This window comes from Sycon ciliatum, chromosome 1 (genome assembly GCF_964019385.1).
Source record: "Sycon ciliatum chromosome 1, ocSycCili1.1, whole genome shotgun sequence".
In the NCBI taxonomy this organism is placed as follows: Eukaryota; Metazoa; Porifera; class Calcarea; order Leucosolenida; family Sycettidae; genus Sycon; species Sycon ciliatum.
Window position 1 is genome coordinate 45,535,366 of NC_088643.1, and position 27,857 is coordinate 45,563,222.

Consider the following 27,857-nt stretch of genomic DNA (forward strand, 5'->3'; position numbering starts at 1 on the left):
TCTTCACATGACAGACACAAACACCCGCTCAGCTCATGATCAGGCGCTCACCCCATCATTACATCATGACGAACCACCTTCGAAATCGAAGCTAGCTGACTTCGTGTTGCGGATGTGCTCACTACCGACCCGTACACCGCGATACCGATACTCAGTATGCAAATGCACACGAATCTAGCGAACTAACTTTAGCTTTGTGGACCCAGGCCAGCTCTTCCTTCTTTCGCGTGATCCATGCTGCTACGCACGTCTTGTTTTCAATTATTTCTTGTATTGAGTTTTGATTTGAGGAAACACAACGTTGGCCTGCCCCTTGCCAATGTCTCTTTGCTAGTGCTGGATTAGCTCCAGGCTACTGTCTAGGGTGTTTTTCATGGGCTTCCGGGCATGACAGTAATCCGACAGTCGTAGATTTGGGAGGCAGCGTCCTGAGATCCGTCATAATAATTATTTATAGACAGAATACCTTACTTTCGCAGACTTTGAGTACCATTGTGTGTTTTAGCCATGGACACCCTCATTCCGATTGTCAACCAGTTGCAGGATGCTTTCAGTCACATGGGAACCTCGAGTGGTCTTGATCTTCCTCAAATCGCTGTTGTAGGAGGACAAAGTGCTGGAAAAAGCTCAGTCCTGGAAAACTGTGTGGGAAAGTAAGTGAGAAACACTTGTACGAATAATCAGTCGGGGAGTGACATCACATGCACCGATTTCCTATTTCATATTATGTACATGACTGTATTTAAGGTGATATCGTTCGCATTACCTCCATATAGCTGTAGACAGTAGTACTGTACTTATCTGTCTGCTGATTGTAATGTAAATATGTAAGAATGTCGTTTTATAACACTGAAAAGAAGCCGAAAGATCACTCTTGACAGTTGACACCCAGACAATACTTTTCGTACACACACACACACACACACACACACACACACACACACACACACACACACACACACACACACACCTCAGACCTCAGACCTCAGACATGCCCATCGCGGAAGCGATGATAGCGAACAGCTATGTTAGACATAGCAACTTGTGCTGGGATTACACCATTCAACAGCTTGCAAGGCTGATGAATTGACCGCCACTATTTTTAGCCTCACACACACGCACGCACACACACACACACACACACACACACACACACACACCATACACCACACATACCAGGGGCGTAGCCAGGATCATGGTCAAGGGGGGTGCCCATAATTTTCTTCCAAAAACGTTCTTTTGAGGAATCTTGTATATATGCATATTGTATATGCATGCTAGTGCGGTGTACACCTTGAATTTATGTATTATGAATGTCTCCAGCTTCCCATTCCAACAATCTATATAGTTACACATTTGCATTGCATTGCCAACTGTTCTCTATGTATCGTCATGATGTGAATAGAGCGAAAACATTCAATAAAAATGTGGGCCTCTTCTGTGTGACAGCTTGTGTACTATTATTAAAGTGATAGTTTGGGAGTAGATATCCGATACTAATGATGTATTTAGAGCAAGCAAAATTAATAGTATGCAGGTGACCATGGCGGCTGGTGACTGGAAATCAAGTCAGGACCAACAGTTCAAGCTGAATCTGGTGCAGCAGCTTGAGTTATGGTGACGAAGATGTTTGACTCGGACTCGGAGTCTCCAGGTCCAACAGTTTCAGAGTCAGAACTCTACCACGTCTACCTTTTTCCGCTTCGCTTTCCTGAAATACTGGAGCTAGGACATCGTCGTCGATCAAAATATGACTAAGAGTTCAACAATTTGGAAACTTCCAAGTTTTTCAGCCAAAAGCAAGAGAAAAAGCAAGAGGACAAAGCCGGGACTCCGATATGCAACAGGACTCAAACAGGACTCAAACCAAACAAAGCGTTCCGCGCTGGCTGTAATCTGGTATGAGTTTGAAAGCGCAGTTGCTGCTCGGAAAACAGCAGAGACAAGGCACTTACACTGAAACCGGCAGTGAACCATGCATCTACTGTCATGAAACCGTTGCCTTGGTTCTGACAGTGACAGCCACGTGGCGCGTGGTCAGCTACAGTTAGCGCTGGCTAGCTGTAGATCTACAGGCCGGACCACGCGCCACGCGGCTGCATGGAGTAACATGCGCTATATATTATGCATGGATAACCGACTACAACGGAAAAGTGCAAGCACGTGGTACAATGCAGTACATGTACTCGCAGATCTACGTAACATTACGAACAATGCACCCAGTCTGCTGATCTGGGCTGAGGGCAGTCGCGGTTGTTTGATCATACAATGCATGCCAAGCCAGACCCATGGTCGAAATTTTTGAGGGGGGTGCTTTGGCACCCAAAGCACCCCCCCCCCCCCCCTGCCTACGCGCCTGCGCACACACACACCACACCACACACACACACCTCACACACACACACACACACACACACACACACACACACACACACACACACACACACCAGCGTCAGATCCAGCGATCTCTACAGGTGGTTCCAGTATAGTCAAAACTGAATAGCTCTTACATGGACATGGACATGCATATGGTTGCCAGCAGCACATTTGCGAAATTTAGGGGTTCCGCGGAACCCCTGAAACCCCTCCTGGATCCGCCCCTGCACACACACACACACACACACACACACACACACACACACACACACACACACACGTACACGTACACGCACACGCATGCACGAACATCCGCTGCTATTGACAACACAGTGACAAGGACATGTGCCATTAATTTTCAGTATTGGTGGGTTTACTGGTGCTAGTGTATACCACTATGAGTGCAAGTAGTAGTACCCATAGTGTTAGTGTATACCACTATGAGTGCAAGTAGTAGTACCCATAGTGTTAGTACGTACCACTATGAGTGCAAGTAGTAGTACCCATAGTGTTAGTGCGTACCACTATGAGTGCAAGTAGTAGTACCCATAGTGTTAGTGCGTACCACATGTGTAGTACTACATGATTGTGCTGAATGCTGTATTACAGTCAGACCTCGCTTATCCGGTCCTCGTTTATCCGGATCCCTCGCCATCCGGAAGAAAACCGTTGGTTACCAGATGTACAGCATATGCCATGCTTACGTACAGTATGTGTGTTCGATTATCCGGTTCCCTCGCCTATCCGGATATTTTTGTTGAAAACGGATGTGTGCGGTTATGCGAGGTCTGACTGTACACCTGTACCAATATGTGTGTGTTTCTCAATGCAGGGACTTCTTGCCAAGAGGAAGTGGAATTGTCACTCGCCGTCCTCTTGTTCTTCAGCTTAACAATACACAGAAAGGAGGTAACCTGGTTTTTTTTGTAATTCAGTTCCTTTGACGGCAGGTTGAATAGAGCTACAGGTGCTCTGTGTTGTATGTCTAGTGAACTAACTCTCCTGCTCTTCTTGAGACTGTGGACTATGCTCTGTGAAAGCAATGATGCACTTTTGTGCTGTGTTGTATTTGAACTTTCCTCGTCTCGAGGGTTTTGGCAAGCAAACTTGAGTAGTGAACCGGGCATACTATACCAGCATGTATGTTACTTGCAGAAGATAATCATCATGTGTAGCATGGCTATATCCATTTCTGTGCCCACGACCCCTTTGAAGTAGAACATACTTTGTGTGGTTATGACCATTTTTCTGCTTACGGCCGTGTTCAAGTAAAACGTGCGTTGTGTGGCTATATCCCGATTTGTGCTCTTAGCCGTGTTCAAGTATAGCTGTAAAACATTCTCTGCATGCATGCTCATTATTAAAGAGCAACTCACCGTTGTGTCTGTGTTTTGCTGTCTTGTTGAACGATAGAATGGGCCGAGTTTCTCCACGCCAAGGGCCGGAAGTTCACCGATTTTGACGCAGTGCGGAAGGAGATTGAGGATGAGACGGACCGCATGACTGGTAGTAACAAGGGCATCAGTAACAACCCGATCAACTTGCGTATCTACTCCCCGAATGGTCAGTGATGACGCTGATTTGCTTTGCCTGATGATACAGCATTAGGACTTCAGTCCTGTGAGCTACAGGCAGGGGTCTTTTGTATCGTGGGTATGCGGGGCAGGGGCGGTGCAGGTGTGCTTGGCACGTTGTGATTATTCTGTTTTCCTACACGTTGTAAGTGTGCCTGGCACCTGCGACTTTTGTATGGTGGGCAAGCATGCCTGAAGGGCTTCCCAACGTTTCGCCATCTGGGACCCCATACGCAGAGTTGCACGCTCCTGTGGGTTATCTAGTCGTGCTTGTAGCCATCACCATCTTGTTCTTGTACAATGCCATGTTGTTGTATTGTCAAGATGGCCATCGTGGCAAGTGGATTTCATTGCTAATTTGCACTCGTGGTATTCTCTATGGGTGCAGCGAATGAGATTTTCGGTCTTTGACCACTTTGGTGGGTCTGATCTACTCGCCGCCCACCGCTTTAGGAGCTGCATCTGCGCCTTGATCCTTGGGGGTTGTGGCGTTCCTATGGTGATGGTGGTGGCGTTCCTATGGTGATGGTGGTGGCGTTGCTATGGATGCGGAAGCTTGGCCTCCAGCCGAGTCTCACGCGAGCCGTGAATTAAATTTTTAAATTGTTATCCTCTAGGTGCTCTCTCTCTCTCTCTCTCTGTGGCTGTTTGTTGTTGTTGTTTATCTAGTGCTGGACCTGACTTTGATTGACTTGCCTGGTTTGACCAAAGTAGCTGTCGGTGATCAGCCTCTGGATATCGAGATGCAGATTCGCAACATGATCATGTTTTACATCACCAAGCCAAACTGCTTGATCCTGGCTGTGTCGCCCGCCAACTCTGATCTCGCCAACTCCGATGCGTTGAAATTGGCAAAGGAAGTCGATCCAGAAGGTGTGTTGTAGGTGTGCATGTGTAGTTCTGTGTGTGTGTGTGTGTGTGTGTGTGTGTGTGTGTGTCCGTGTTTGTGCACGTGAATGACATGAGACCTGATGCTGTACCACGAAGGTGTGACACTACCCCCTTTCTAATCACAGCTGTATATCTAGGTGTGTGTGTGTGTGTGTGTGTGTGTGTGTCCACGTGCAGCGTCGTGTGCGCCGGCGTTCGATCATAGTCCTACCAACCACTTCATAGGCGGACATGTTCATGGGTTTGAATTTTATCCAAAGATCTTCAAAGTAAATGAACTTTGGACTAGCAGCGATTTGCCTAGCCTTTCAATAGGTTTCCTGATTGATGGGCGAAATTGATCTGGGTGCCTTTCTTCAGATTTTGTAGATTGGCACATTAGTACATGTAGGTCCTCACTCCTGTAAGTCAGGATTCAGCGTTTCTCGGTGCTGTGGCATGGTGAGATGCGCTTGTCGTGCTCTTTGGTGCTTGTCTGGTAGCTTTGCGCTGGCTGTGATTGCTCAGAACACAGTCATTCGTACATCCGTGTGCTTTGTGTGCGTGCCGCTGTGTACGTCCGTATGCAGGTCTTCGTACGATCGGTGTCATCACTAAGCTCGACTTGATGGACCAGGGAACGGATGCCAGGGCAATCTTGGAAAACAAGCACCTTCCGTTGAGAAGAGGTAAAGTATGGCACTGCTCTCTCTCTAATTGTGTATGCAATTGCTTCAGCTGTTACCCAGAGTTTCATGGCATTTAGTCAACCATCAAACAACACAGCAAGGACACCTCAGCTGTGTGTAGCACTTTGTATATGTGTGTGTTCATGGTGGTGAATTGAAAGTCGTTATGTCTACGATTACAGTATACAGTGGTCCCTCTATAATCCGGCACCATTTGTGCCACGAAAATCTGCTGGATTAGGGAGGGTGCTGGATTAACAAATCTGATTTACTGCTGCAATGTGCATGAAGAGGACATTTTGGCTACTGACAATTGTGCTGGTTTATCGAGGGTGCTGGATTAGAAAGTGCCGGATTAGAGAGGGACGACTGTAGTACTATACTGAGTACCTGCTGCATTGTTTGGTGAGCAGAAGAGTGAGAAAACCCTTGTCCAACATGCTATTCACACTCCATGAAACCTAGTAGTAGCGGTAGGACGGCCGCTGCACCTCATCTTCATTATCGTTGTGAATGCCTGTGTGGTGCATGCCTGCGTATGTTCATAGAGTTGTCTAAACCGCGGTGGCAGGTAGAGATCTAACTGACTATGTGCAGTGCATGTACTCTTACTGCTGTTGTATAGCCCAACTCTTCCACATGATCTGTGTATATGCACTCGCACACCTGCTTGTTAAACATCAACCATGCTTTTCTTCACCTGTATTTTCCAGGTTATATTGGCATCGTGAACCGCTCTCAGAAGGACATCGACGGCAAGAAGGATATCAAAGCGGCCGCAGCTGCTGAGCGAAAGTTCTTTCTCGGACACGATGCATACAAGCACCTTGCCGACCGTAGCGGAACCGCCTACCTTCAGAAAACACTGAACCAGCAGCTGACCAATCACATCCGCGAGACGCTGCCTGCTCTCCGTCAAAAGCTGATGGGGCAGATGACGGCATTGGAGAAAGACGTCAAAGACTACGGGAATATCTCACCGGACGATCCTGCCATGCAGACCAAAATGATGATTTCGTAAGTCTTTCCTACTTGCCTTCATGAGTTGATGGCAGCGCTGGTCGTGGTGCTGGTGCAGGATGTGGCGGCATGTCCTTTGTCTCCACAGGAGCTGCAGGCGTGGAGACGGTCGCATGGTGTGCGGGAGCATAGCCTGCCGCGGTTGAAGTTAAAACAGACCTGGCGGGTGCTGCCCGCCACTGATGGAAAGGGCTACGCGTGTTGAGCTGCGGCATGTGGACAGCGGTCGCGGCTGTGCTGAAGCGTGCATTTGGTGCACGACGGACGGGGTGAGCGGAGTAGGTGAATGCTCCACAGCGTCTGGTTGATCACGTCCCAGCGCAGTGCCATGCTGGCGGTGTGTTGGCGAAATGCTCGATCATAGTTCAGCACAGCAGACGTCGTGAACTGTTGGTTCGCAGTACAAAGTATGTGCTGATAGCAGACGAGCTCATGAGCTCGGTCAGGACGAGCACGAACGACGGTGCCCATGTAGATTGTCCAGACCTCCAGCCAAGCCGAGAAGTCGTTGATCGTGCGCTTGTGCTTTGTGCTGAGGTTGAGCGAGAGCTGAGCCGTGTCGCCGCCAGCTGTAACCAGTTGTATTGGCTCCTGTCCCTGGGAGCTGAAGTTTTCCGGCAAGAGTTCCTCAAGTTCCACAAACTCTCCGCGCTGGATTTTTTCAATCGCCCGACATGGCGGTGTGGGTAGAACCGAGGGCTCAGAGAGAACTGGAGGTCCTGGCAAAGTCGGTGGTTCCGACAGAACTGGAAGTTCCGGGCAGGATAGGTCCGGAGCTTGACACTCCGAGCGTGGGAGCGATCTTTCAGGTGCGGAGCGCGAGCGTGGGAGAGATCGGCTTCCGGGAATTCCAGACTCAGCACTGTTCTCCAGGCGTTCCACGCGCTCGAGGAGAGGGTGGAGGGCGTTCATCACGGCCGAGGAAATGATGTCCGGGGAGAGCAATGAGGGCTTGTCCTGCATAGAGGCTTCGGTGCCCGGAGCGGGGTGAGAACTAGCTGCTGACGGTGTGTCGGAGGTATCAGGCGCGAAGGCCCGCATGCCGTCAGTCCGCGCGTATGGCGAGGTCGAAGCCCTACCCGAGCGGCGGGTAGCCTCAACGGCATACCCGTGTCCGCGTCCACGTCTGCTTCCTCGTACAGAGCCTCGTGGCACGGTGAAAGAGAGAGAAAAACTTTGAAGAGAGTCACCAGTCAGCCATGCAAATCTGAGCAGGAAGCAAACTGTGAAGTGTCCGGTGCGGCGCATGCGCCTTCTGTGTTAACTTATTTTTGCGCGCTCGCAAAAATTCATTATAATTATGGTCTGATCAAACTGACCTGTAGATGTGTGTGTGGGCTGGCTGGTCCTTGTCTGTATCAAAGCAATGGAATTGAAGTCCCTGCTTCTCAGCCACCCACGTGTGGTCACTGCATGCCTCCGCTGTCTGTGCAGAGTGCACTGTTTCTGAAGCTTTCCAAGCAACGCGGAGAGTCATGCCTCGTCCCCACCGACATCATCAGAAGCTATAGCTGAGCTCAGATAGCAAGCCGGTTATTCCGTTACTGACACATCTCCTTTCAAAACTGGTGCCGTCAGAGGCCGCCAGTGATAACACAGGACAACCAACACAGGTCGATGGAGTATTTATAATTTTATATTGCTTTCCTGGCACTTTTCTTTTGTCACTCAGCTGTTAGCGGGGCAGACATCAGCTAAACTACAAGAAGTTGTGATGATCTCCCTTCCGTCAAATCATACACTATACTAATCTTTCCTGGAGACTTTCTCAAGTTTGGCACAGAGAACTGACCATTTTTGCAGTGGATGTCTCAAGTTCGTGAACTTCCATGTGTTTTTCTTCTTCTATTGCGTGCACCAGTATGCTCAACACATTCAGTAACAACTTTGAAAGTGACATCGAGGGAAGTGGCGAAGGCATTGCAACGCATGAACTGACCGGTGGTGCCAAGATTAGCCTGCTGTTTCATGAGCGATTCCCCTACGAGCTGTTGAAGGTGGGCAATGTGAGGTGTTTGCGTTCATGAGTGTGTGTGTGTGCGAACGGACGTGTGTGTGTGTGTGTGCGCGCGTGTGTGTGTGTGTGTGTGTGTGTGTGTGTGTGTATCAAAGCAGCGTGCTGTCTATACTGGTTACCCCAGCAAGTGTAGGGTGTGCGTAGGTAACCGTCTTGGCCGTTTTATGCCGATGTAGAGGCGACGGTTCGATACCGGAACGGCTTGACAGCCAAATTTGTATAGACCCAAACCAATCATCAGCGTTGATTGTTCACTTGAAATATGTTTGTGGAAGGAAACTGGCATGTTGAAGTTTGCTCTGAGGCCAGAGTCAATCGAACTGAGCCACTCCTTTGTGTTGACCCATTGCCTCCAAGTTGCCCAATTTTTCGCTTCAAATCGGAGGTGGCTCCAAACCGGACATGTGTTAGAGTGCACGTCAAATTCACTCTGGGTCTGAAATTCGGTAATTGCTATCGCTCCACGACGGCCAGTACAGAGTAACAATAAGCCTTGTGTGTGCTTCCATTAGTTTTGATCGGTATGCGGTGCTTTATTGGCGAGAGGCAAGCCGCTGTTTACCTGCGACAAGAAGTTGATTTTTCGAAAGTCGTAAAACTCAAGTCGCAGTGGGAAGCAACACGTCAAAAACTCAAATGCTTGGTATGGCGCTTCTGGTCATCGCAGAGCCATGGAATTTTGGCTCGGAGTATAACACATCGTAGTCTCACTGTGACATATGTTTTCTAATCAAAATACCAAGAGAGAAAGTGAATATTGAAACCGTTCCGGTTTGCAACCTATGTCCTATTTGAAACCGTCGCCTCTACCCCGTGTGGTGTAGACCAGGTGTGCATTGGTGGTCGATTCACATGGCTTCCGCCAGTTGCGTGGATTTGACAGTTATCTGGCGCAAGTCTTGATCTGTCTCATTCAGATCTTGTTCGCTATCGTTGCTATAAGAGAAAATCTGTGGGTGCACATCCAGTGCATTTGAAGATTTGCGTGCTTCTCTTGCGACGGGCATATACATGGTACATGGTGTGTGTGTGTGTGTGTGTGCATGTGTGTGTGTGTGAAACTGTGAATATATTGTGAAGGTGCAAACGTGTCCTGTACGTGCCGAGGTGATGTCTGGCCAACCCTTTACTAGTTACTTACACGTATGTTGGGTTAGGAATCTTAGGATGTGGCAACTGGGATTTCAGCCTTTGGCCTCTGGTTGGTGGATCTGATCTATCCTCCCCCACCGTTTAAGAGCCGCATCTGATGCCTGATCATGGGGTGGTGGCGTCCCAAGGAAGTGTAACGGCGGTTCTTGACCTGCCCTGTACGTGAACCCGTGCATTTTTTGGGGTTGGGGTAACTTGGGCCAAGTAAAATAAAAAGATTGTTGATCGTCAGAATTTCCCGAAAAATCGGGGCGGACGGGAGGGTTTTATTTTTATTTTATAACTTTTTTTTACATATGCATCGACCGGACATCTTGAAATCTTAGCATGTATTACATCTATGGGGTTATGGGTGGTACTACCATTGTTGGTTGTGACTGCTACCAGTCTTCCTGGGCACACTCCAAACACTTTGAACATGTGCAGATGACTCTGTGATACAATTTCCTGCTGCCATGCGGCGGGCACGCACACACACACACACACACACACACACACATACACACACACCTTGAACCTTGAACGCCCATTGCCGTAGCAATGATAGCGATGGCTTCCTCACGCTGAGGCTCTAAACTCGAAATCTGCAGTATGGCGCATGCCGCTTGAGGTCACCAGGACGACGGAACACTCTGTCACAGCGGTAGTTGGGGCACGGGATGTCTGGGGCTTCCTTCTCGACCCTCTGTCGACAACACTGAAACCAGGTGGATCTCTCCTGCGCTGTGTCATACCAGTCCGCTTCAGGTAAACCGATGACAGCAAAGTCCGAGGACACAACATCCCGCCAGCGCTTCTTGGGACCATGTTGCGGGCGTTTGCAGGGCAGTTCGCCGAACAGCATCTGCTTGGGCAGCCGGGTCTCCTTCGTCCGTGCAACATGACCAAGCCACCGCAAGCGGTGCTTCCTGATCACATCGGCCATGTCGACGTCCACCCCTGCCAGCTCACTCAGCGATGCTGACGACAATCTCTCCTCCCATTGCTCACGACGAGAGATACCGAGAATTGTGCGAATACACTGATGGTGAAAGGTGTTGAGTCGGCATATTCGCCGACTCAACACACCTCAACACCTTTCACCATCAGTACACACACACACACACACACACACACACACACACACACACACACACACACACACACACACACACACACACACACACACACACACACACACACACACACACACACACACACACACACACACACACACATACGGGTTCATCGATCAACAACAGCTTCGGACGCGGTACGCGGTGGCTGCGCAGTTTCCATGAATGCAGGCGTAGATATCAGGTGGTACACTGTACAGACCACAGTGCCATGTATTGTAGTTGCCAGATTTCACACAAGTACACTGGAATCACACTGCACTGCGTGATGTCGCTACGGTAAAAGCACGTTGAAGCTGTACATGAGAGCTCGTGTACGCGCGTACTGCTAAAAAAAGTTGCGTTTCGCTAAACACACGAGTTTTCTACCGTTGATCACGAAAATAAAAAATAAAATAAATCCCGGGACGGACTGAAAAATCGGGGCGGGCGCTGACGATCAACAATCAATTATTTTTACTTGGCCTAATGGCTGATGATCGCCCCTCGGCGACTCGGACTGTGGCCTTTAGTTTGTTGTTGCCCCTCTACCGTTTCCTTTCCAGGCAGACAGTGATGAGAATGAGTTGCGACGAGAGATAGTCTTTGCCATTCGTAATCTCCACGCTATTCGGTAAGGACAATGTGTAGCATGAGGACTACAGGAAGCATCAGCGATCATTGGCATGATGGTGTTTTTTTTGTGGCAAAGTATGCTTGAAGAAAAGAAAGAGAACGAATGAGCGAGAGTGACCTATATGTTGTGATGGCTGCTACACTATTACCAAGAGCACCTATACACGAGTATTCAGCTGAAGTGGCTGGCACTCGGGGCTAGATTTGCAGTCACAGCTTGATTTGCCGTTTACGCCGTTTGCGCGAAGCTCAAGTTACACGTAACTATTTATTTTTATGGTGTGAGTGCAATGCTAGACTGAGACTTCCACATGACACCTTCCTTGATGCTATTAGAATATTATTGTTGAAGAAGTCCGCTGACTTTGATCTCATACTAGGAGTCATACAATCTACTTGTAATATACTGGCATGTACTCTTGCGTAGTGCACCTCCAGTAGCTTTCAACTACAGCACAACTCACGGACTGCTGTCTTGCTTTTCACGCCTGTTCTTGTCTACAGCGTCGGCCTTTTCACGCCAGTGCTGGCTTTCGAGGTGATGTGCAAGAAGCAGATTTCCAAGCTCCTTGTCCCCTCGTTGCGCTGTGTCGACCTTGTGGCCGCCGAGCTGCTGAACATCATCAAAGCATGCGGAGAGGGGGTAAGCCAGTTAATGTGTTGCTTTCTCTGAAATGGCTGCGGCTACCACTTCGGTCTGCACTTTGACCACCAATACATGAACTGTCTATGTATGTTTTGTGGCAGTCCATAGATTGAAATGTCGGGCAGCCGCGTGCGGAGGATGCAATCAGCCAGGGTGTCTCATAGACAGAAAAGATGTAGGAGTAATTTGTTATCAAATTGATGATTGAATTTTAACAGAGTTCAACTCGGATGGTGAGCCAATTAAATTACGGTGAAAAAGGAGAATGTCGCCGAATGTCTCAGTACTCCTTGTCAGTGTTGTGCCATTTTGTCGCACTCGCTGACTGTATATTACCTGGTTACGTTGGTGGACAGTTAGTCATAACTCGTAGCATTTTGTCCTTCTCCTTTTTCACCAGAATTGTAACAGGGATAGGTTTACCTACGGATAAAACTCCGTAACCATTTCCCCCCTACTGGCTAAGCATTCTTTCAAATACGGCCTGGCATTGGCAGGACGTACTGGTATCTTCCCGGTAGTAGAATGTAGGTGTAAATAGCGAAGAATATTGCAGTAGCTGCCAGGATAGTGCTCAATGTGTAAAGAACAGAGACAGAACTCAAAGGATTGACCCACATGGAATGGCAACAAATGTTAGCTTGTTTCGAAAAGCAATGGTCGCACTATAACAAAAGTTGATGACGTATAGAAACTTGGAGTGAAGAAGGGCAGAGAAAGAGACAATGCTACAGTGAGCTCGGGCGATTTAGATCTTGCCTCTAACGTGTCTCATCAGCGTAGCTTTTAAGAGAGTGACCGACTGAACCGAACTGATATGTGTGTTGATGTATTATTCAGCACGAGTGCATGCCGTCCCCCATCTAGCCTGCAATGTTGATGGGATTAGCAGGAGATGGCATCGTGTGATTCCGCTCACTGTTCCCATACCTGTGTCTGCTTGCCTGCGTTTGTGATGCCAGGTTGCCCGCTATCCCAACCTGCGCGACGAACTGGAGCGATTGGCCACGGAGCAATGCAAGGAGTTCTCTATCAACGCCAAGTCACACATTCAGATGCTCCTGGACACGGAACTTGCCTACATGAACACCAACCATCAGGAGTTCATTGGATTTGCAGAGTAGGAACATTGTTGTTGTTGTTGTTGTTGTTGTTGTTGTTGTTGTTGTTGTTGTTGTTGTTGTTGTTGTTGTTGTTGTTGTTGTTGTTGTTGTACTGCATTAATTTGTTGATGGCGCTTCTAGCTTTACTTCGGTGTGCTACTGTGGGCTCATCCGTTGGAGATTGCCTGTCTTGTCTAGCTATTGGAAAATCGGTGGAACTCAACTAGTACGTACTCTGATCAGTGATCACCCATGATCTTGCTTAGTAGTACGGATATTAACCAGATCATGGGTGCACTGGATCCATACTGAAGTATGCTAGGATATCATGGGTGCACTGCATCCATACTGAAGTATGCTAGGATATCATGGGTGCACTGCATCCATACTGAAGTATGCTAGGATATCATGGGTGCACTGCATCCATACTGAAGTATGCTAGGATATCATGGGTGCACTGCATCCATACTGAAGTATGCTAGGATATCATGGGTGCACTGCATCCATACTGAAGTATGCTAGGATATCATGGGTGCACTGCATCCATACTGAAGTATGCTAGGATATCATGGGTGCACTGCATCCATACTGAAGTATGCTAGGATATCATGGGTGCTCTGCATCCATACTGAAGTATGCTAGGATATCATGGGTGCACTGCATCCATACTGAAGTATGCTAGGATATCATGGGTGCACTGCATCCATACTGAAGTATGCTAGGATATCATGGGTGCACTGCATCCATACTGAAGTATGCTAGGATATCATGGGTGCACTGCATCCATACTGAAGTATGCTAGGATATCATGGGTGCACTGCATCCATACTGAAGTATGCTAGGATATCATGGGTGCACTGCATCCATACTGAAGTATGCTAGGATATCATGGGTGCACTGCATCCATACTGAAGTATGCTAGGATATCATGGGTGCACTGCATCCATACTGAAGTATGCTAGGATATCATGGGTGCACTGCATCCATACTGAAGTATGCTAGGATATCATGGGTGCACTGCATCCATACTGAAGTATGCTAGGATATCATGGGTGCACTGCATCCATACTGAAGTATGCTAGGATATCATGGGTGCACTGCATCCATACTGAAGTATGCTAGGATATCATGGGTGCACTGGATCCATACTGAAGTATGCTAGGATATCATGGGTGCACTGCATCCATACTGAAGTATGCTAGGATATCATGGGTGCACTGCATCCATACTGAAGTATGCTAGGATATCATGGGTGCACTGCATCCATACTGAAGTATGCTAGGATATCATGGGTGCACTGCATCCATACTGAAGTATGCTAGGATATCATGGGTGCACTGCATCCATACTGAAGTATGCTAGGATATCATGGGTGCACTGCATCCATACTGAAGTATGCTAGGATATCATGGGTGCACTGCATCCATACTGAAGTATGCTAGGATATCATGGGTGCACTGCATCCATACTGAAGTATGCTAGGATAAGAAGTACATGTAGCTCGGATACAAAGTACACAGTTTCCTGCTGTCCGAATGGGTGCGTCTTATCAGAGTTCCACTGCAGTTCCATGTGTTGCATGAGCAGTTGATAAGTTGTTGCCACATGTACAGGCCATGACCAACACATCATCTAGAGCCTAGAGCCGCATGAATGCCCTAAGTACAAGTACAGTAAAACCTGTCAAGGCGACCACTCGGATAAGACGACCACCTGTCCTAGAAGACCACTGAAACCAGGACCGAGGGATGCTATTTCCAGTCAAATGACCCTGGATAAGGAGACCACCTGGTAACAGAGACCATCTTGTGAAGGTCCCTTGAGCGGTCATCTTCGACAGGTTTCACTGTACATGAATTGATGTAACCATGGGCAACGATTGCCAGCAATACCCCCCCCCCCCCCCTGAATCTAGTTCCATATTTGTAAATGCTCTTGTCCCTGAATAGCTGGTTACATAACCCTGGCCTGTTGTGAGCTGTAGTGCCCTGTAGTCATGTGGCATGCCTGGTGCATACCTACATCTGATCTGATGGTCTGATACGGCATGCACCAACCCCATAGCGTACATGTCTGGTGCAGGTCCCTGCCGTACGCTGCAAACCTGCATTTGTCCATCTTTCAATCACAATACCAAAAGAGGCAAACCATTCCACAAAAAGGAGGGGCGCAATGAAAAAGCGCAAGCGTGGGATGCAGATCCAGTGGGCAATAACCAGGGCAATACACAGAAATATTGCCCGCTGGTGAGCGGGCGATACCGAGAAATACAGCACGCTTGCGGAAGGCGTTGATTGGCTGTAATACAGACAACCCTCACGTGGCATGCAATAGACTGTTTTCTGTCCTGCTGCTGCTGCTGCTATCATGGTTGCCTATAGTGCTCAGAAAGGGGGAAAAGCAAGTGGTGGCCCTGCACAGAGGAAAACTGCCAGTGATCAAGTGAGTCCGCTCATTTTTGTGCTTTTGTGTGTGTGTGTGTGTGTGTGTGAGCTTGAGTGTGTGTGTGTGTATGCACGTGTGTGTGTGTTTGCGTGTATGTGTGTGTGTATGTGGGGGGGGGGGGTATGTATGTATGTGTGTGGGTGTACAGGTCCTCCCTGAGGACCCTCGTTAGTAGATAATCTCTGGGCCATCGAAAAGTTATCTTATAACGAGACTTATCTTGTAGCAGGACTTGCAGCTAAAGGTGAAATAGGCACTATTTCGTACTTACCGGGGCTACCCTCGATACAACATAAATTATGGATGCTTCAACTCGTTGTAAGATAATTGAAAAACTCCAACATAACTCTTCCTTAAATGCAAAGCATCGTCCATATTCACAAATACGTAAATATAACACTTTTCCTCTTTCTGCTTTATCCTACATGTCTTGGCCTTGGTCCTGCATGGTCAATATTATCTTATACTGAGGGTTTGGCACTCCAGGGACCTGGGTAAAGGGTCGTTATAACGAATTTTATGTACTAACGGACTATGTTGTAACCGGACCTGTAAACAGTTGTATAGACCACGTTTCGCCAGGGGATTTCAGATTTCTATTTACTAACGGGGTTTATGCACTAACCGGACTCGTTATAATGAGGGAGGACCTGTATATGGGTGTACGAACCGACATACCGTTACCAGTGGCTATTTAGTATCAGCTTGCGAAGGGACCCGATAAAGTGTCTTCTGTTGATGACGAAAGACACGGAGCCCTCCGTACATTCACGTGCGAAATATCTCAGCCTGCGGACTTGTCGGTCATCAATGTCCCTCAGTAAACCACACTGTGTTGGCAGTTGTAAGGTGTACTTTCCCACAAGAGTACTGAACAGGAAAATGCCTATCAATATGGTTAACATACCAGTAGTTGGATGTCAGTCACAGCGTATACTAATTTCGTACTGTCTGCCAGGTGTTTGCTCATTTCCTTTGCTCTCACCATTCCTGGGGCAGATCTACCAGTATATTGCCATGCTGCCAAAAAAAGCTGAGCCCACCCCGTTGTTCATGTGTGCATACTTCTCTGTGTGTATGTGTATGTGTGTGTGGGTGTGCATGTGTATTTGTATTTGCGCACGCGTGACTGTGTGTAAATGTGTGTGTGCGTCCGTGCATGTGTGTGTGTGTGTGTGTGTGTGTGTGTGTGTGTGTGTGTGTGTGTGTGTGTGTGTGTGTGTGTGTGTGTGTGTGTGTGTGTGTGTGTGTGTGTGTGTGTGTGTGTGTGTGTGTGTGTGTGAATAACATGTGTGCGTTTGTGCTTGCATGCTTGTCTGTGGATTGCGAATGCTGTTGGTAGATCATTCGCAGGGGCTGGCTGATTATTAACAATGTTGGTGTGATCAAGTCTAAAGAGTACTGGTTCAAATTGTCGTGTAAGTGGGTATGCACATCATTCTTAGATCTCTGTGTCATGGCTACAATCCACTGTACAGTGTTACAGCATTGCATGGCTGCTATCTGAGTAGAGGCTCCTCTGTTGGCATTACTACTGGGAAGTGGTGAAGGGCTAGTATACACACGCCCAGATCACGTTACCAGACAGTAGACACCCTCAGCAAACAACGGTAACGCTATTTTTTACGGTACTCGTACCTGGATCACCCAAATAGCGTTGAAGCTGCAGCGTAAACACGTTATGTGGGCTGATTTATCGTTGTGACCAACAGTACGTGTTTTGGCCAAATATTGCATAGTCCGTACGCATTTCACCTTGTATCGCGTATATGGTGAAATAAATGGTTGTACCGCGCGAAATAAAAGCTATTCTCGTGGCAACAGTGTGCTAAAAATAGCGTACATCTTGCTAAAGGTCGAACCCAAATCACGGTATTTTCCCACTTACGGTAATACCGTTACCACGTAACGCTTTTTGCTAAGGGTGTCTAGTATTGTGAAGTAACCGTATTATCGAAGCTACTCACCAGCTCTTGAAAATACCGCCATTCCGGCAACAGGCTCTCAGCTGCACCAAATAGATAAATAAATATCTTTGCCAATATTTCGCCCATTGGGCATCATCAGGGCATGCGCCCAATGGGCGAAATATTGGCAAAGTTATTTATTTATCTATTTGGTGCAGCTGAAAGCCTGTTGCCGGAATGGCGGTATTTTCAAGTGCAAGAAATACGCTGCAATGGAGTTTGGGAATTCTGAAGATACTCACCAGCTGTTTGATTCAATTGCATGGCCACTGTACATATCGTAACCATATTGGGAACTTCATGCGTCGATTTCGTTGTAGTGTCGATTGTATTGCTTTTTGATTTTGCTGGCCAGGAGCAGGAGTAAGCTATCGAGTCATCTTGAACAGTGCTGGGTGAATTGAGCCGAGTCAGATGATCCCTCGTGCCAATTGATTGACTGCAGATTGCCGTGCACGGCCACCTGTTCTTATTCTTTTTGCCGTTGTCGTTGTGAAGCTCGTTGAAGCTTTTTGAGGTTTGTTGAAGCTTGCATCAATAGCGATGTTCTGCTCAACGTGAAACGTAGAGAAACTAGGTAGAAACATGTGTCCAGGTTTGAATCCACGGCTTCGCTTGTTTTGGGTCCAGATTTCTACTGGTGCTTTTTTCTAATACCAAGAAAGCTGCCAAATTTGGAGCGGGGAATTCCCAGAACACATTCCACGTCGTTTCTTTATATGAACGTAGAGCAGAGCAGGTTTCGTATACGTTCCGGGAGCGCGGGGATGCGTGATATTCTTCGCGTCGCGTTCCCGTCGCGTTGCGTTCCCGTCGCATAGGGCAGAACATCGCTGCTATCCTGGATCAGCAGAGCCGAACAAACCCTTTGCATTGTACGTTGTGTGTTGTTCTGAGCTGAGCATTCCCTACCCCGATGTTATTTGAGATCACGAATATTTGTAGTTTTGTGTAGTAGCTGTAGAGTACTCACTGTGTAGCTCTGCTTTACTCTGTTTTACTCGGTTCTCTGTTTGTGTAGCCGAAACTCTCACCTGGTACAGAGACGAGACGGTGAGTCGGGCCACTGTACTTCTTACGCTACATGCATACTACACGCATGCATGCACGCACACGCACACACACACACACACACACACACACACTACTACTACTACTACTATGTACAGCTACCCTATCGGGCCACGCCGCTCCCAGAAGCGGGAGACAACGACAAGAAGAGAGAAGAGAAGAGAGAGAAATCGCAAAGTCAACAATATTTGGCATGGCGTTGCAAGTCCTGTGGCCTTGAGAACCGTCTTTCGCAATGCTCGCATTCATGAGGGCAGTTGTACACACACACACACACACACACACACACACGCACACACACACACACACACACACACACACACACACACACACACACACACACACACACACACACACGCGCACACTTCAAGCACTCTAGCTACTACTCTCCATGCCTGCCTAGCTACACGTACATGCCAGCCCATCTACCTGCCTACATGCCTTCCTGCCTACGTGCCTACATGCCTACATGCCTACATGCCTACATGCCTACCTGCCTACCTGCCTACATGCCTTCCTGCCTACATGCCTACCTGCCTACATGCCTACATGCCTACATGCCTTCCTGCCTACATGCCTTCATGCCTACATGCCTACATGCCTACATGCCTTCCTGCCTTCCTGCCTACCTGCCTACATGCCTTCCTGCCTACATGCCTTCCTGCCTACCTGCCTACATGCCTTCCTGCCTACATGCCTACATGCCTACATGCCTACATGCCTACATGCCTTCCTGCCTACATGCCTTCCTGCCTACATGCCTTCCTGCCTACATGCCTACATGCCTACATGCCTACATGCCTACATGCCTTCCTGCCTTCCTGCCTACATGCCTACATGCCTTCCTGCCTACCTGCCTACATGCCTACATGCCTTCCTGCCTACATGCCTTCCTGCCTACCTGCCTACATGCCTTCCTGCCTACATGCCTTCCTGCCTACCTGCCTACATGCCTTCCTGCCTACATGCCTACATGCCTACATGCCTTCCTGCCTACATGCCTTCCTGCCTACATGCCTACATGCCTACGTGCCTACGTGCCTACATGCCTACATGCCTTCCTGCCTACATGCCTACATGCCTTCCTGCCTACATGCCTACATGCCTACATGCGTTCCTGCCTACATGCCTACATGCCTACATGCCTTCTTCACAAACTACGGGCACAGTGATCAAAGAGAAAAGATGACTCTGTAAAAATAAGGCTAATGACTTTCATGATGGCATTAGTTCCCTGTTGGTGCTGACCGGTAACAGTTGTAATGTAATGAGTGTGTTTGCCATACTTCACCAGTACGCGTATGGTGATGGCGAGACATCTGTGAAATAAGTGCTGTACGATCGCTGTTATAATTATGTGCTGGTGGTATGAAAGATTTCTGTAGCATGTACTGGTAATCCTGGTATTGTGAAAAATTGCTGTAACGTACCGTAGTGACGCACATAAAGGCACATGCGCTTATGAGTGAGTTTTTGCGTTATTTGCTATTTTTTGCGGCTCGTTTTGTCTCACACATAGGCGCATGCGCTTGAGTTGCTAGTGTACCGGTGCCATGCATAATTATGCACATAGTGCAATACCGCAATGCACATTGAACTATGTGAACATGGTGTTTTTGTGGTGTGTGTGTGTCGCGGGATGGACTGCATTTACGTTCACTTATAAGCCCATGCGCTTACTTGTGAGGGTGCTCTTATGCCCGGGTATAGGTACATGCGCTTATATGCGCATCACTACGGTAGTAAACTACACGCAAAAACATGTCCATGTTGGTAGTACCGTTGCTGGCTTGCTGCAGTGTACTCTCGCACTGATGTGCGCATACGACATGGGAAGCTATTCACGGGTTTGGAAAGCATGTGCTTGTTCCTGCGTGTTGTATTTCTGTACACTGGCATATGCGAATGCAGGAAGACGACCAGAAATACATGATTCGTTTGGAGAATGTTCGCTTCAGAGAGATCCAGGAGACTGGACACTTCAGCTTTACAAGCAAGCATACAGTTGTCCTTTACAACACAGAAAACAAGTAAGAAGAGTCTACTGGAAGATTAGGCAATAGTTACCAAACAAACTGCACTGTATTTTCATCTGTCTTTTGTTCTGTCTGTCTGTCTGTCCGTTCGTCTGTTTGTGTGTCCGTCTGCCTGTTCATCGGCCAGTCTGTCCATTGGTGTGCCTGTTCATCAGTCTGTCTGTCCATTCGCCAGTCTGTCCTTCGGTCTGTCTGTCCATTCGCCTCTCTGTCTAATGGACAAGAGATTGATTAGCGTTATCCCGTCCTGATGTCAATAATCCTCAGTATCCTGCATTGCTCCTGTTCGCTTGACCAGCCGATCATGGGCCCTGATCCCTGAGGCCTGGTCCCTGGTCCATAATCTCTTGCTATCCGCCCTGTGTGTAGGATCTGCAAGGTCTCGATTTTTTCTTTTCTTTTTCATGCATGGGCGCATCTGTGTGTGCATGCATGCTCGTAGGGTTGTATTGGGCTTGTGTTTATGTATGCATGCGCCCATGCTATGTTATGTGCGTGCATCAACAATGATTTTAATTTTTTGAATGCAGGAACATCTTCAAGGACATCAAAGAGCTGGAGCTGGCCGCGGAGTCGGAGGAGCACCTCGAGTTGTGGATGGCTGCTTTCCTGCGCGCCGGTGTATACCCTGATCGAACGGCTAGCTCAAAGGCAGAGAAATCAGCTGTATGTGAAAAGAGTATTCTTGCATGCACATGGTACTCCAACGGGAATTGACTCTGTGTTCAGATTTTCTTGAGCATGCCATATGCAAGGGGGTTTGAAGAACAACTATACTATAGCTCTTCCAGCAGTGAGGGAGGAGTGTATATCTGGTGAAATTAGTCCCTCCACCTTTCACCTCTCACCTGTCCTATGTTCAGGTCCTAATTTCCTCTCTCCTCTGCCTCTCTCTTTTTCTTTCTCTCTCTCTATCTCCTCTTTCTATCTATCTATCCATCCATCTATCCATCTTCTCTCCCTCCCTCCCACCCTCTCCTCTGCCTCCCTCCCTCCCACCCTCTCCTCTGCCTCTCTCTTTTTCTTTCTCTCTCTCTCTCTCTCTCTCTCTCTCTCTCTCTCTCTCTCATCTCTCTATCTATCTATCCATCTATCCATCCATCTATCCACTCTCCCTCCCTCCCACCCTCTCCTCCAAGCCTTATCTGGTAGGAGGTACGGGGGGAGAGAGAGACATGTTAAGTAGCAGGTTGTGCCATAGGCATGAATGTACTTATGTTGGCTGCTGCCTCTTCTTTCCATCTGTTGCTGTTCAGGGTCCCGAGACCTACGCCACCGACCCACAGATGGAGCGCCAGGTGGAGGTGATCCGCAACCTGGTTGACTCCTATGTGGGTATAGTACACAAGACCATTCTAGACCAGGTACCCAAGTCCATTGTGCACCTACTTGTCAACCAGGTGAGAGACAACCGTGTTACTTTGTTGTCTCCTGAAGTCCGTGGCTTCGAACAAATCAACACACTCTGCAGTGGTGTGTGCGCGTGTGCGTGCGTGTGTTCATGTGAGTATTCAGACGTCTGTAATCATTGGACAGGAGAGAGTTCTCTATGTCTGTGGATGAAACATGTATGTGCTTTACCATTATATTATTAAGGGCCAAATTCAAATTCCTTTTCTGTCACTCTGGGTTTTGTGTTGAAACACACTCATCAGATAGGCAACTGAATGTACTAAAGTGTGTACATGGATGATGATGTGCTTGTGACCTTCAACGTATGTGTGTGTGTGTGTGTGTGTGTGTGTGTGTGTGTGTGTGTGTGTGTGTGTGTGTGTGTGTGTGTGTGTGTGTGTGTGTGTGTGTGTGTGTGTGTGTGTGTGTGTGTGTGTGTGTGTGTGTGTGTGTGTGTGTGTGTGTGTGTGTGTGTGTGTGTGTGTGTGTGTGTGTGTGTGTGTGTGTGTGTGTGTGTGTGTGTGTGTGTGTGTGTGTGTGTGTGTGTGTGTGTGTGTGTGTGTGTGTGTGTGTGTGTGTGTGTGTGTGTGTGTGTGTGTGTGTGTGTGTGTGTGTGTGTGTGTGTGTGTGTGTGTGTGTGTGTGTGTGTGTGTGTGTGTGTGTGTGTGTGTGTGTGTGTGTGTGTGTGTGTGTGTGTGTGTGTGTGTGTGTGTGTGTGTGTGTGTGTGTGTGTGTGTGTGTGTGTGTGTGTGTGTGTGTGTGTGTGTGTGTGTGTGTGTGTGTGTGTGTGTGTGTGTGTGTGTGTGTGTGTGTGTGTGTGTGTGTGTGTGTGTGTGTGTGTGTGTGTGTGTGTGTGTGTGTGTGTGTGTGTGTGTGTGTGTGTGTGTGTGTGTGTGTGTGTGTGTGTGTGTGTGTGTGTGTGTGTGTGTGTGTGTGTGTGTGTGTGTGTGTGTGTGTGTGTGTGTGTGTGTGTGTGTGTGTGTGTGTGTGTGTGTGTGTGTGTGTGTGTGTGTGTGTGTGTGTGTGTGTGTGTGTGTGTGTGTGTGTGTGTGTGTGTGTGTGTGTGTGTGTGTGTGTGTGTGTGTGTGTGTGTGTGTGTGTGTGTGTGTGTGTGTGTGTGTGTGTGTGTGTGTGTGTGTGTGTGTGTGTGTGTGTGTGTGTGTGTGTGTGTGTGTGTGTGTGTGTGTGTGTGTGTGTGTGTGTGTGTGTGTGTGTGTGTGTGTGCATGCGTACGTGTGTGCATGCATGTGTGTTGTGTGTCACAGATCAAGAACTTCATTGCTAAAGACATGCTGCCGGCCTTGTACTCGGCTGATCATGTAAGTGTGTCATGGTACATGGTGGCACAAACTACGCAAATCCGGCACACGAGAAGAAGAGGCATTGGGTTTAGTGCAAAACACTGGTGTCCACACTACACCACCCCATTACCACCCCACTCCAACACTGTTGTCCACACTACACCACCCCCATTACCACCCCACTCCAACACTGTTGTCCACACTACACCACCCCATTACCACCCCACTCCAACACTGTTGTCCACACTACACCACCCCCCATTACCACCCCACTCCAACACTGTTGTCCACACTACACCACCCCATTACCACCCCACTCCAACACTGTTGTCCACACTACACCACCCCCATTACCACCCCACTCCAACACTGTGTAGGAGTATACTGTATGTACTGTCTGCCACACTTTCCGGTTCTCCTTTGCTGGTGCACTCAGTGACTGTGCTTGTCTTCAGCGCAGAACAGGATTACACTCACACCCTCGGTTATCTGGACTCCAAAGCAGGCACTTCGGTCTACCGGGCACCCTTTGGACCAGTTTCAGTGGAAATATTACTACTCTTTTGTCACTTTTCGTGGAAATATTACTACTCTTTTGTCACTTTTTGTTGAAAGAGTGACGTCATATGCCATATCTATGGCATTTCCCCATCAAAATGTATGTGATTCGGAGCTACGGACATTTCAAAGTTACGGGCAGTGCTCGGTCCCGAGCCGCCTGGATAACCGAGGCATGAGTGTATACACGTATGAGATGTGATGCAGGAATTCCTGACTGCTATTATTGTATTCAAATTAGGTGTGCATCGGTATGTGTGTGTGTGTGTGTGTGTGCGTGCGTGCGTGTGTGCGTGCGTGTGTTTCTCTGCTCCATCCGCCGTGTCCACTCGCACAGGGCTCGTTGATGGAGGAGAGCAAGGCGGAGGTGCAGCGGCGTGACGAGACACTACGCATGTACCAGTCCAGCAAGGCTGCACTCAAGATCATCGACGGCATCAACAAGACTACCGTCTCGACGCCCACACCACCGGCCGTCGCTAATAACATTCGAGTGGACGCACTGTAAGTCACCGTAGTACCGCCGTGTCTGACCCTCTGAGACCAGGATGGTTGAATTTGATCGTTCACTTCAGTAATATATTGCAATTCGTAACCGTCGTCATGGTAAAACATGTCTTTTCTTGGAGGAGAGTGCTGTGTGTGGTATACACTGTGATCTGCTGTCACTGACCTTGGCACTCTCTTGCCTGTTGCAGGGACAGTTCGCCGGTAAAGGCCCGACCTGCTCCGCCGCGCCCTGCTCAATCTCGGCCCGGCCCTCCACCACAGCCAAGGTATGCTGCTACTGCTAATACACAGTTGTGTACTGTATGTGTAGCTGTGGTATGGTGCATAGTGATTGTAATGTGCATTCTGCTGATGAGGCCATCATGCCAAGTCACAGCCATCCTCGCGCATATCATCCACATGCAGGACAGACTACTTGTAACAAGCTATGTGTCCATCAACTACAAGTACATGACGATTGTACAACGAGTCAGGAGCACTATGCGTCCTCGCCTTGTAACATGCTGTCAAAATCGAAAAACATGTTAAACTACCAAGCAAGGCTTCTTTATATATAAGTACATGTACAGTGCTGCAAGGTGAGATCCAACCCCGCGCAGCCTGTAAAGCTGTGGCCGAGGGTGGATTTCGCCTTGTAGCATTCCCACTCGCTGAACACATGCTATAAATTATGGAACCAGAGAGCTCGGATGTTGCGCCAATGTAGTTACGGATAAATAAAGGAAGGACAAAATGTTATGAGTTATGGCCAACTGTCCACACAGTTTCTAGATCTTATACAGTCAACAAGTGCGACAACAAGGCACACACTGACAAGGAGTACCGAGACATTCAACAAGGCACAAACTGACAAGGAGTACCGAGACATTCAACAAGGCACAAACTGACAAGGAGTACCGAGACATTCAACAAGGCACAAAACTGACAAGGAGTACCGAGACATTCAACGACCCGACGCCTAGCTCTAACACATCTCCGAGGCGCAAACCAACAACCTTCCAACTTGGAAGGCTCTGGTTAGGAAAGGTCCTAAGAGGGGAAAGAAAGCGCAACAAAGACGAGCACGGGCTACGGTAAGTCCCACGGCAACAAAGAATCCCGAACGTTACTGGATGATGACTAGTAAGACAATTGAACATACCGGCCTTACTACAACTCGACGACGCAAAGCAACAGACCACCTAACTAAAGTGTTGTTACTTCAGAAGCTCAAGTTTATGTAATAAACATAGAAGGGAAGCTGAGCGATGACAAATTGATTCTTCCTTTATCCCCTCTTCTCACGTCGTTCTTCTTTCTCTTCTCTGCTCTTTCTGATTCTTGCACAGGCGGCCCCCAAGACCTTGAGAATCTGTTCACAACTGCGTATTATGTAAGCTCTAGCAGAACTATAGACCTGTTTTATCATTATTGTTATTATTATACATTGAATGACAAAACATATTGATTATTATCCTTTTGAGTGGTTGGCTTGCATTGAATATCCCTTTGGTTGAACTTCTCATATTTTTAAACTATTTCCCAGGCAGTAGTTTATGACAGCTTCCGTGTAGCGCCTCCTGACAGTTTTTGACTTTGTTGCCCTTCTTTTGATCGCTAGTGGTGCAATATAATAGGAGCTTTTTTTCTTCCTCTATTGGTGGATCGGCTGTGTTTTCAGCGAGAGAATGTGCTGCTGTGTGCCAGTTTCTCGGCTACTGCTGTGTTATCATTTTCTGACTGCATGTGCCCTGATGCGCTGTAACTGCTTGTGCGACTTAGCTGTACATATTTCTTGCTTTTTACTCTCGTGTTGTTTGCCCTCCTCGAACTCTGTGAACAGACTTGATACATATAGCTTGTATCAGCCTGGCCATGCTTTTGCTGCAACTCTATTGTTATTGCTGGCGCTGCTGCTGCTTTTATGCCTGATAGATGCCCACATGCGCTATGGTGGGTGTCTTGCTGCAGATTCTGACTCTGAGCTTACTTGACCTTGTTTCTTTCACAATGATGCCACACAGAACACCACCCTGTACATATACTTCTGTACTATCGCCACTCGGCTTGATTATTCCAGCAATGCTGCCCCCTGCATGGATTTGTGATACACTGGTAGTGCAACCACAGGCTACCAGCACTTTTATCTGTGTGGGACAGACAGACACACACTCGCAAGTACAGACAGACACACACTCGCAAGTACAGACAGACACACACTCGCAAGTATAGACAGACACACACTCGCAAGTCTGCCGCTGTGTGGCTACTGTAAAAGTGCAAATACGTCCTGTTAGGGGCCATCCGTAAATATAGATATTTATTTAGAAACGAAAACTAGTCGTTTAGGGGGAGGGGGGAGGGGGTTGAGCGCCTGTTCGTTTCTCGAATAATATCGACGTACATTTTGCATGTGTGAGCATGTTAATAAGAAAAAAGACCAAAAATACCGATACTATGTACCATTTGTATGTGTTCGTTTCTCAGGGAGGGGGGGGGGGAAGGGGGGTTGAAGAGAAACGACTAGTTTTCGTTTCTAAATAAATTTTACGGAAGGCCCCTTAGTGAAGAATTCGGCTGTAATGATTGCATGTACTTGGTACATAATTGTTCTGTTGTAGAATCTCAAAATCGCCTACCTGTGGTTTGTAGGGTCCGGCGGATTCTGCCGGCAGAAAAATTGGCAGAATTCGGTACTTTTTCTGGTAAGTTTCATGCATGTTTGGTATGTGGATAAAAAAAAATGGAGCAGAATTCGAGGAATTGCCCGCCATAAGGTTTGTATGGTTCTGCCAATTTCACTGCTTTTCGAGCAGAATCCGCCGGTACGCGGTCCCTACCTGCGGCTTCGAAAATAATTGGATGTGAATTAACCAACGCTAGCGCTACATACTACATCACTCCATGCATACATGTATTTCATTTATGGCGTCATTCAACAACTAACTTCTCAATATTCTTTTTAAAATTATAGGCTGAATGAAGTGTACTCTTTTCAACATCGATACTTCTGGACTTGTGCATCCCACTAGCACTACAAATACAGTACAATAAATTAGAAGTCTGGTAGATCTACTCGTACTTTGACAAAACGGATCTGGGGCGTTACTCTTGATGAAGGTAGGATCGCATTTCCGGATCCCCTTGTAGATCTACGACGGCCAGTTCGAGCCTATCGGGATTCTGGCAAGTTCCGTTTCGGACACCATGCGCGATATGCATGTCGTACTGATCGATTGGTAAAGAAAATAATTGCTCCACCACGAAAACGAAGCCGATTTGTCTCTTTATAGCAGAGTCCAAAGTGCACACGTACATACACTGTACTAAGGGGATCAAAAAGTTGTAGAGTACTCTCGCCTTGGTACTACTACAAGTACAAGAAGAAGCCAACAACAATTTGTTCTCTTTGTGCCACTCT

At 47.8% G+C, this 27,857-nt stretch overlaps 1 protein-coding gene across 1 annotated transcript; it reads left to right on the forward strand.

Annotated features, from left to right (window-relative positions):
- The first annotated feature begins 266 nt into the window (after positions 1 to 266).
- Positions 267 to 26,524, forward strand: LOC135828520 (dynamin-1-like). The gene is made up of 20 exons (XM_065340965.1): positions 267 to 653; positions 3,209 to 3,285; positions 3,790 to 3,939; positions 4,620 to 4,823; positions 5,411 to 5,509; positions 6,223 to 6,526; positions 8,391 to 8,526; positions 11,359 to 11,426; positions 11,933 to 12,071; positions 13,037 to 13,194; positions 15,559 to 15,619; positions 16,965 to 17,040; positions 18,611 to 18,642; positions 20,572 to 20,690; positions 21,227 to 21,362; positions 21,953 to 22,096; positions 23,354 to 23,407; positions 24,285 to 24,451; positions 24,646 to 24,723; positions 25,786 to 26,524. The coding sequence occupies exons 1-20, from the start codon at positions 508 to 510 to the stop codon at positions 25,802 to 25,804; spliced, it is 2,367 nt and encodes a 788-aa protein (XP_065197037.1). The 5' UTR covers positions 267 to 507; the 3' UTR covers positions 25,805 to 26,524.
- Positions 26,525 to 27,857: the final 1,333 nt, after the last annotated feature.

Excerpts from the sequence above, each read along its gene's own strand:
- LOC135828520 (XM_065340965.1), top strand. The coding sequence starts at position 508 with ATGGACACCCTCATTCCGATTGTCAACCAGTTGCAGGATGCTTTCAGT. Across the intron at positions 8,527-11,358 it reads TCCCCTACGAGCTGTTGAAG|GCAGACAGTGATGAGAATGA; the intron begins GTGGGCAATGTG and ends TTTCCTTTCCAG. Across the intron at positions 11,427-11,932 it reads CGTAATCTCCACGCTATTCG|CGTCGGCCTTTTCACGCCAG; the intron begins GTAAGGACAATG and ends TCTTGTCTACAG.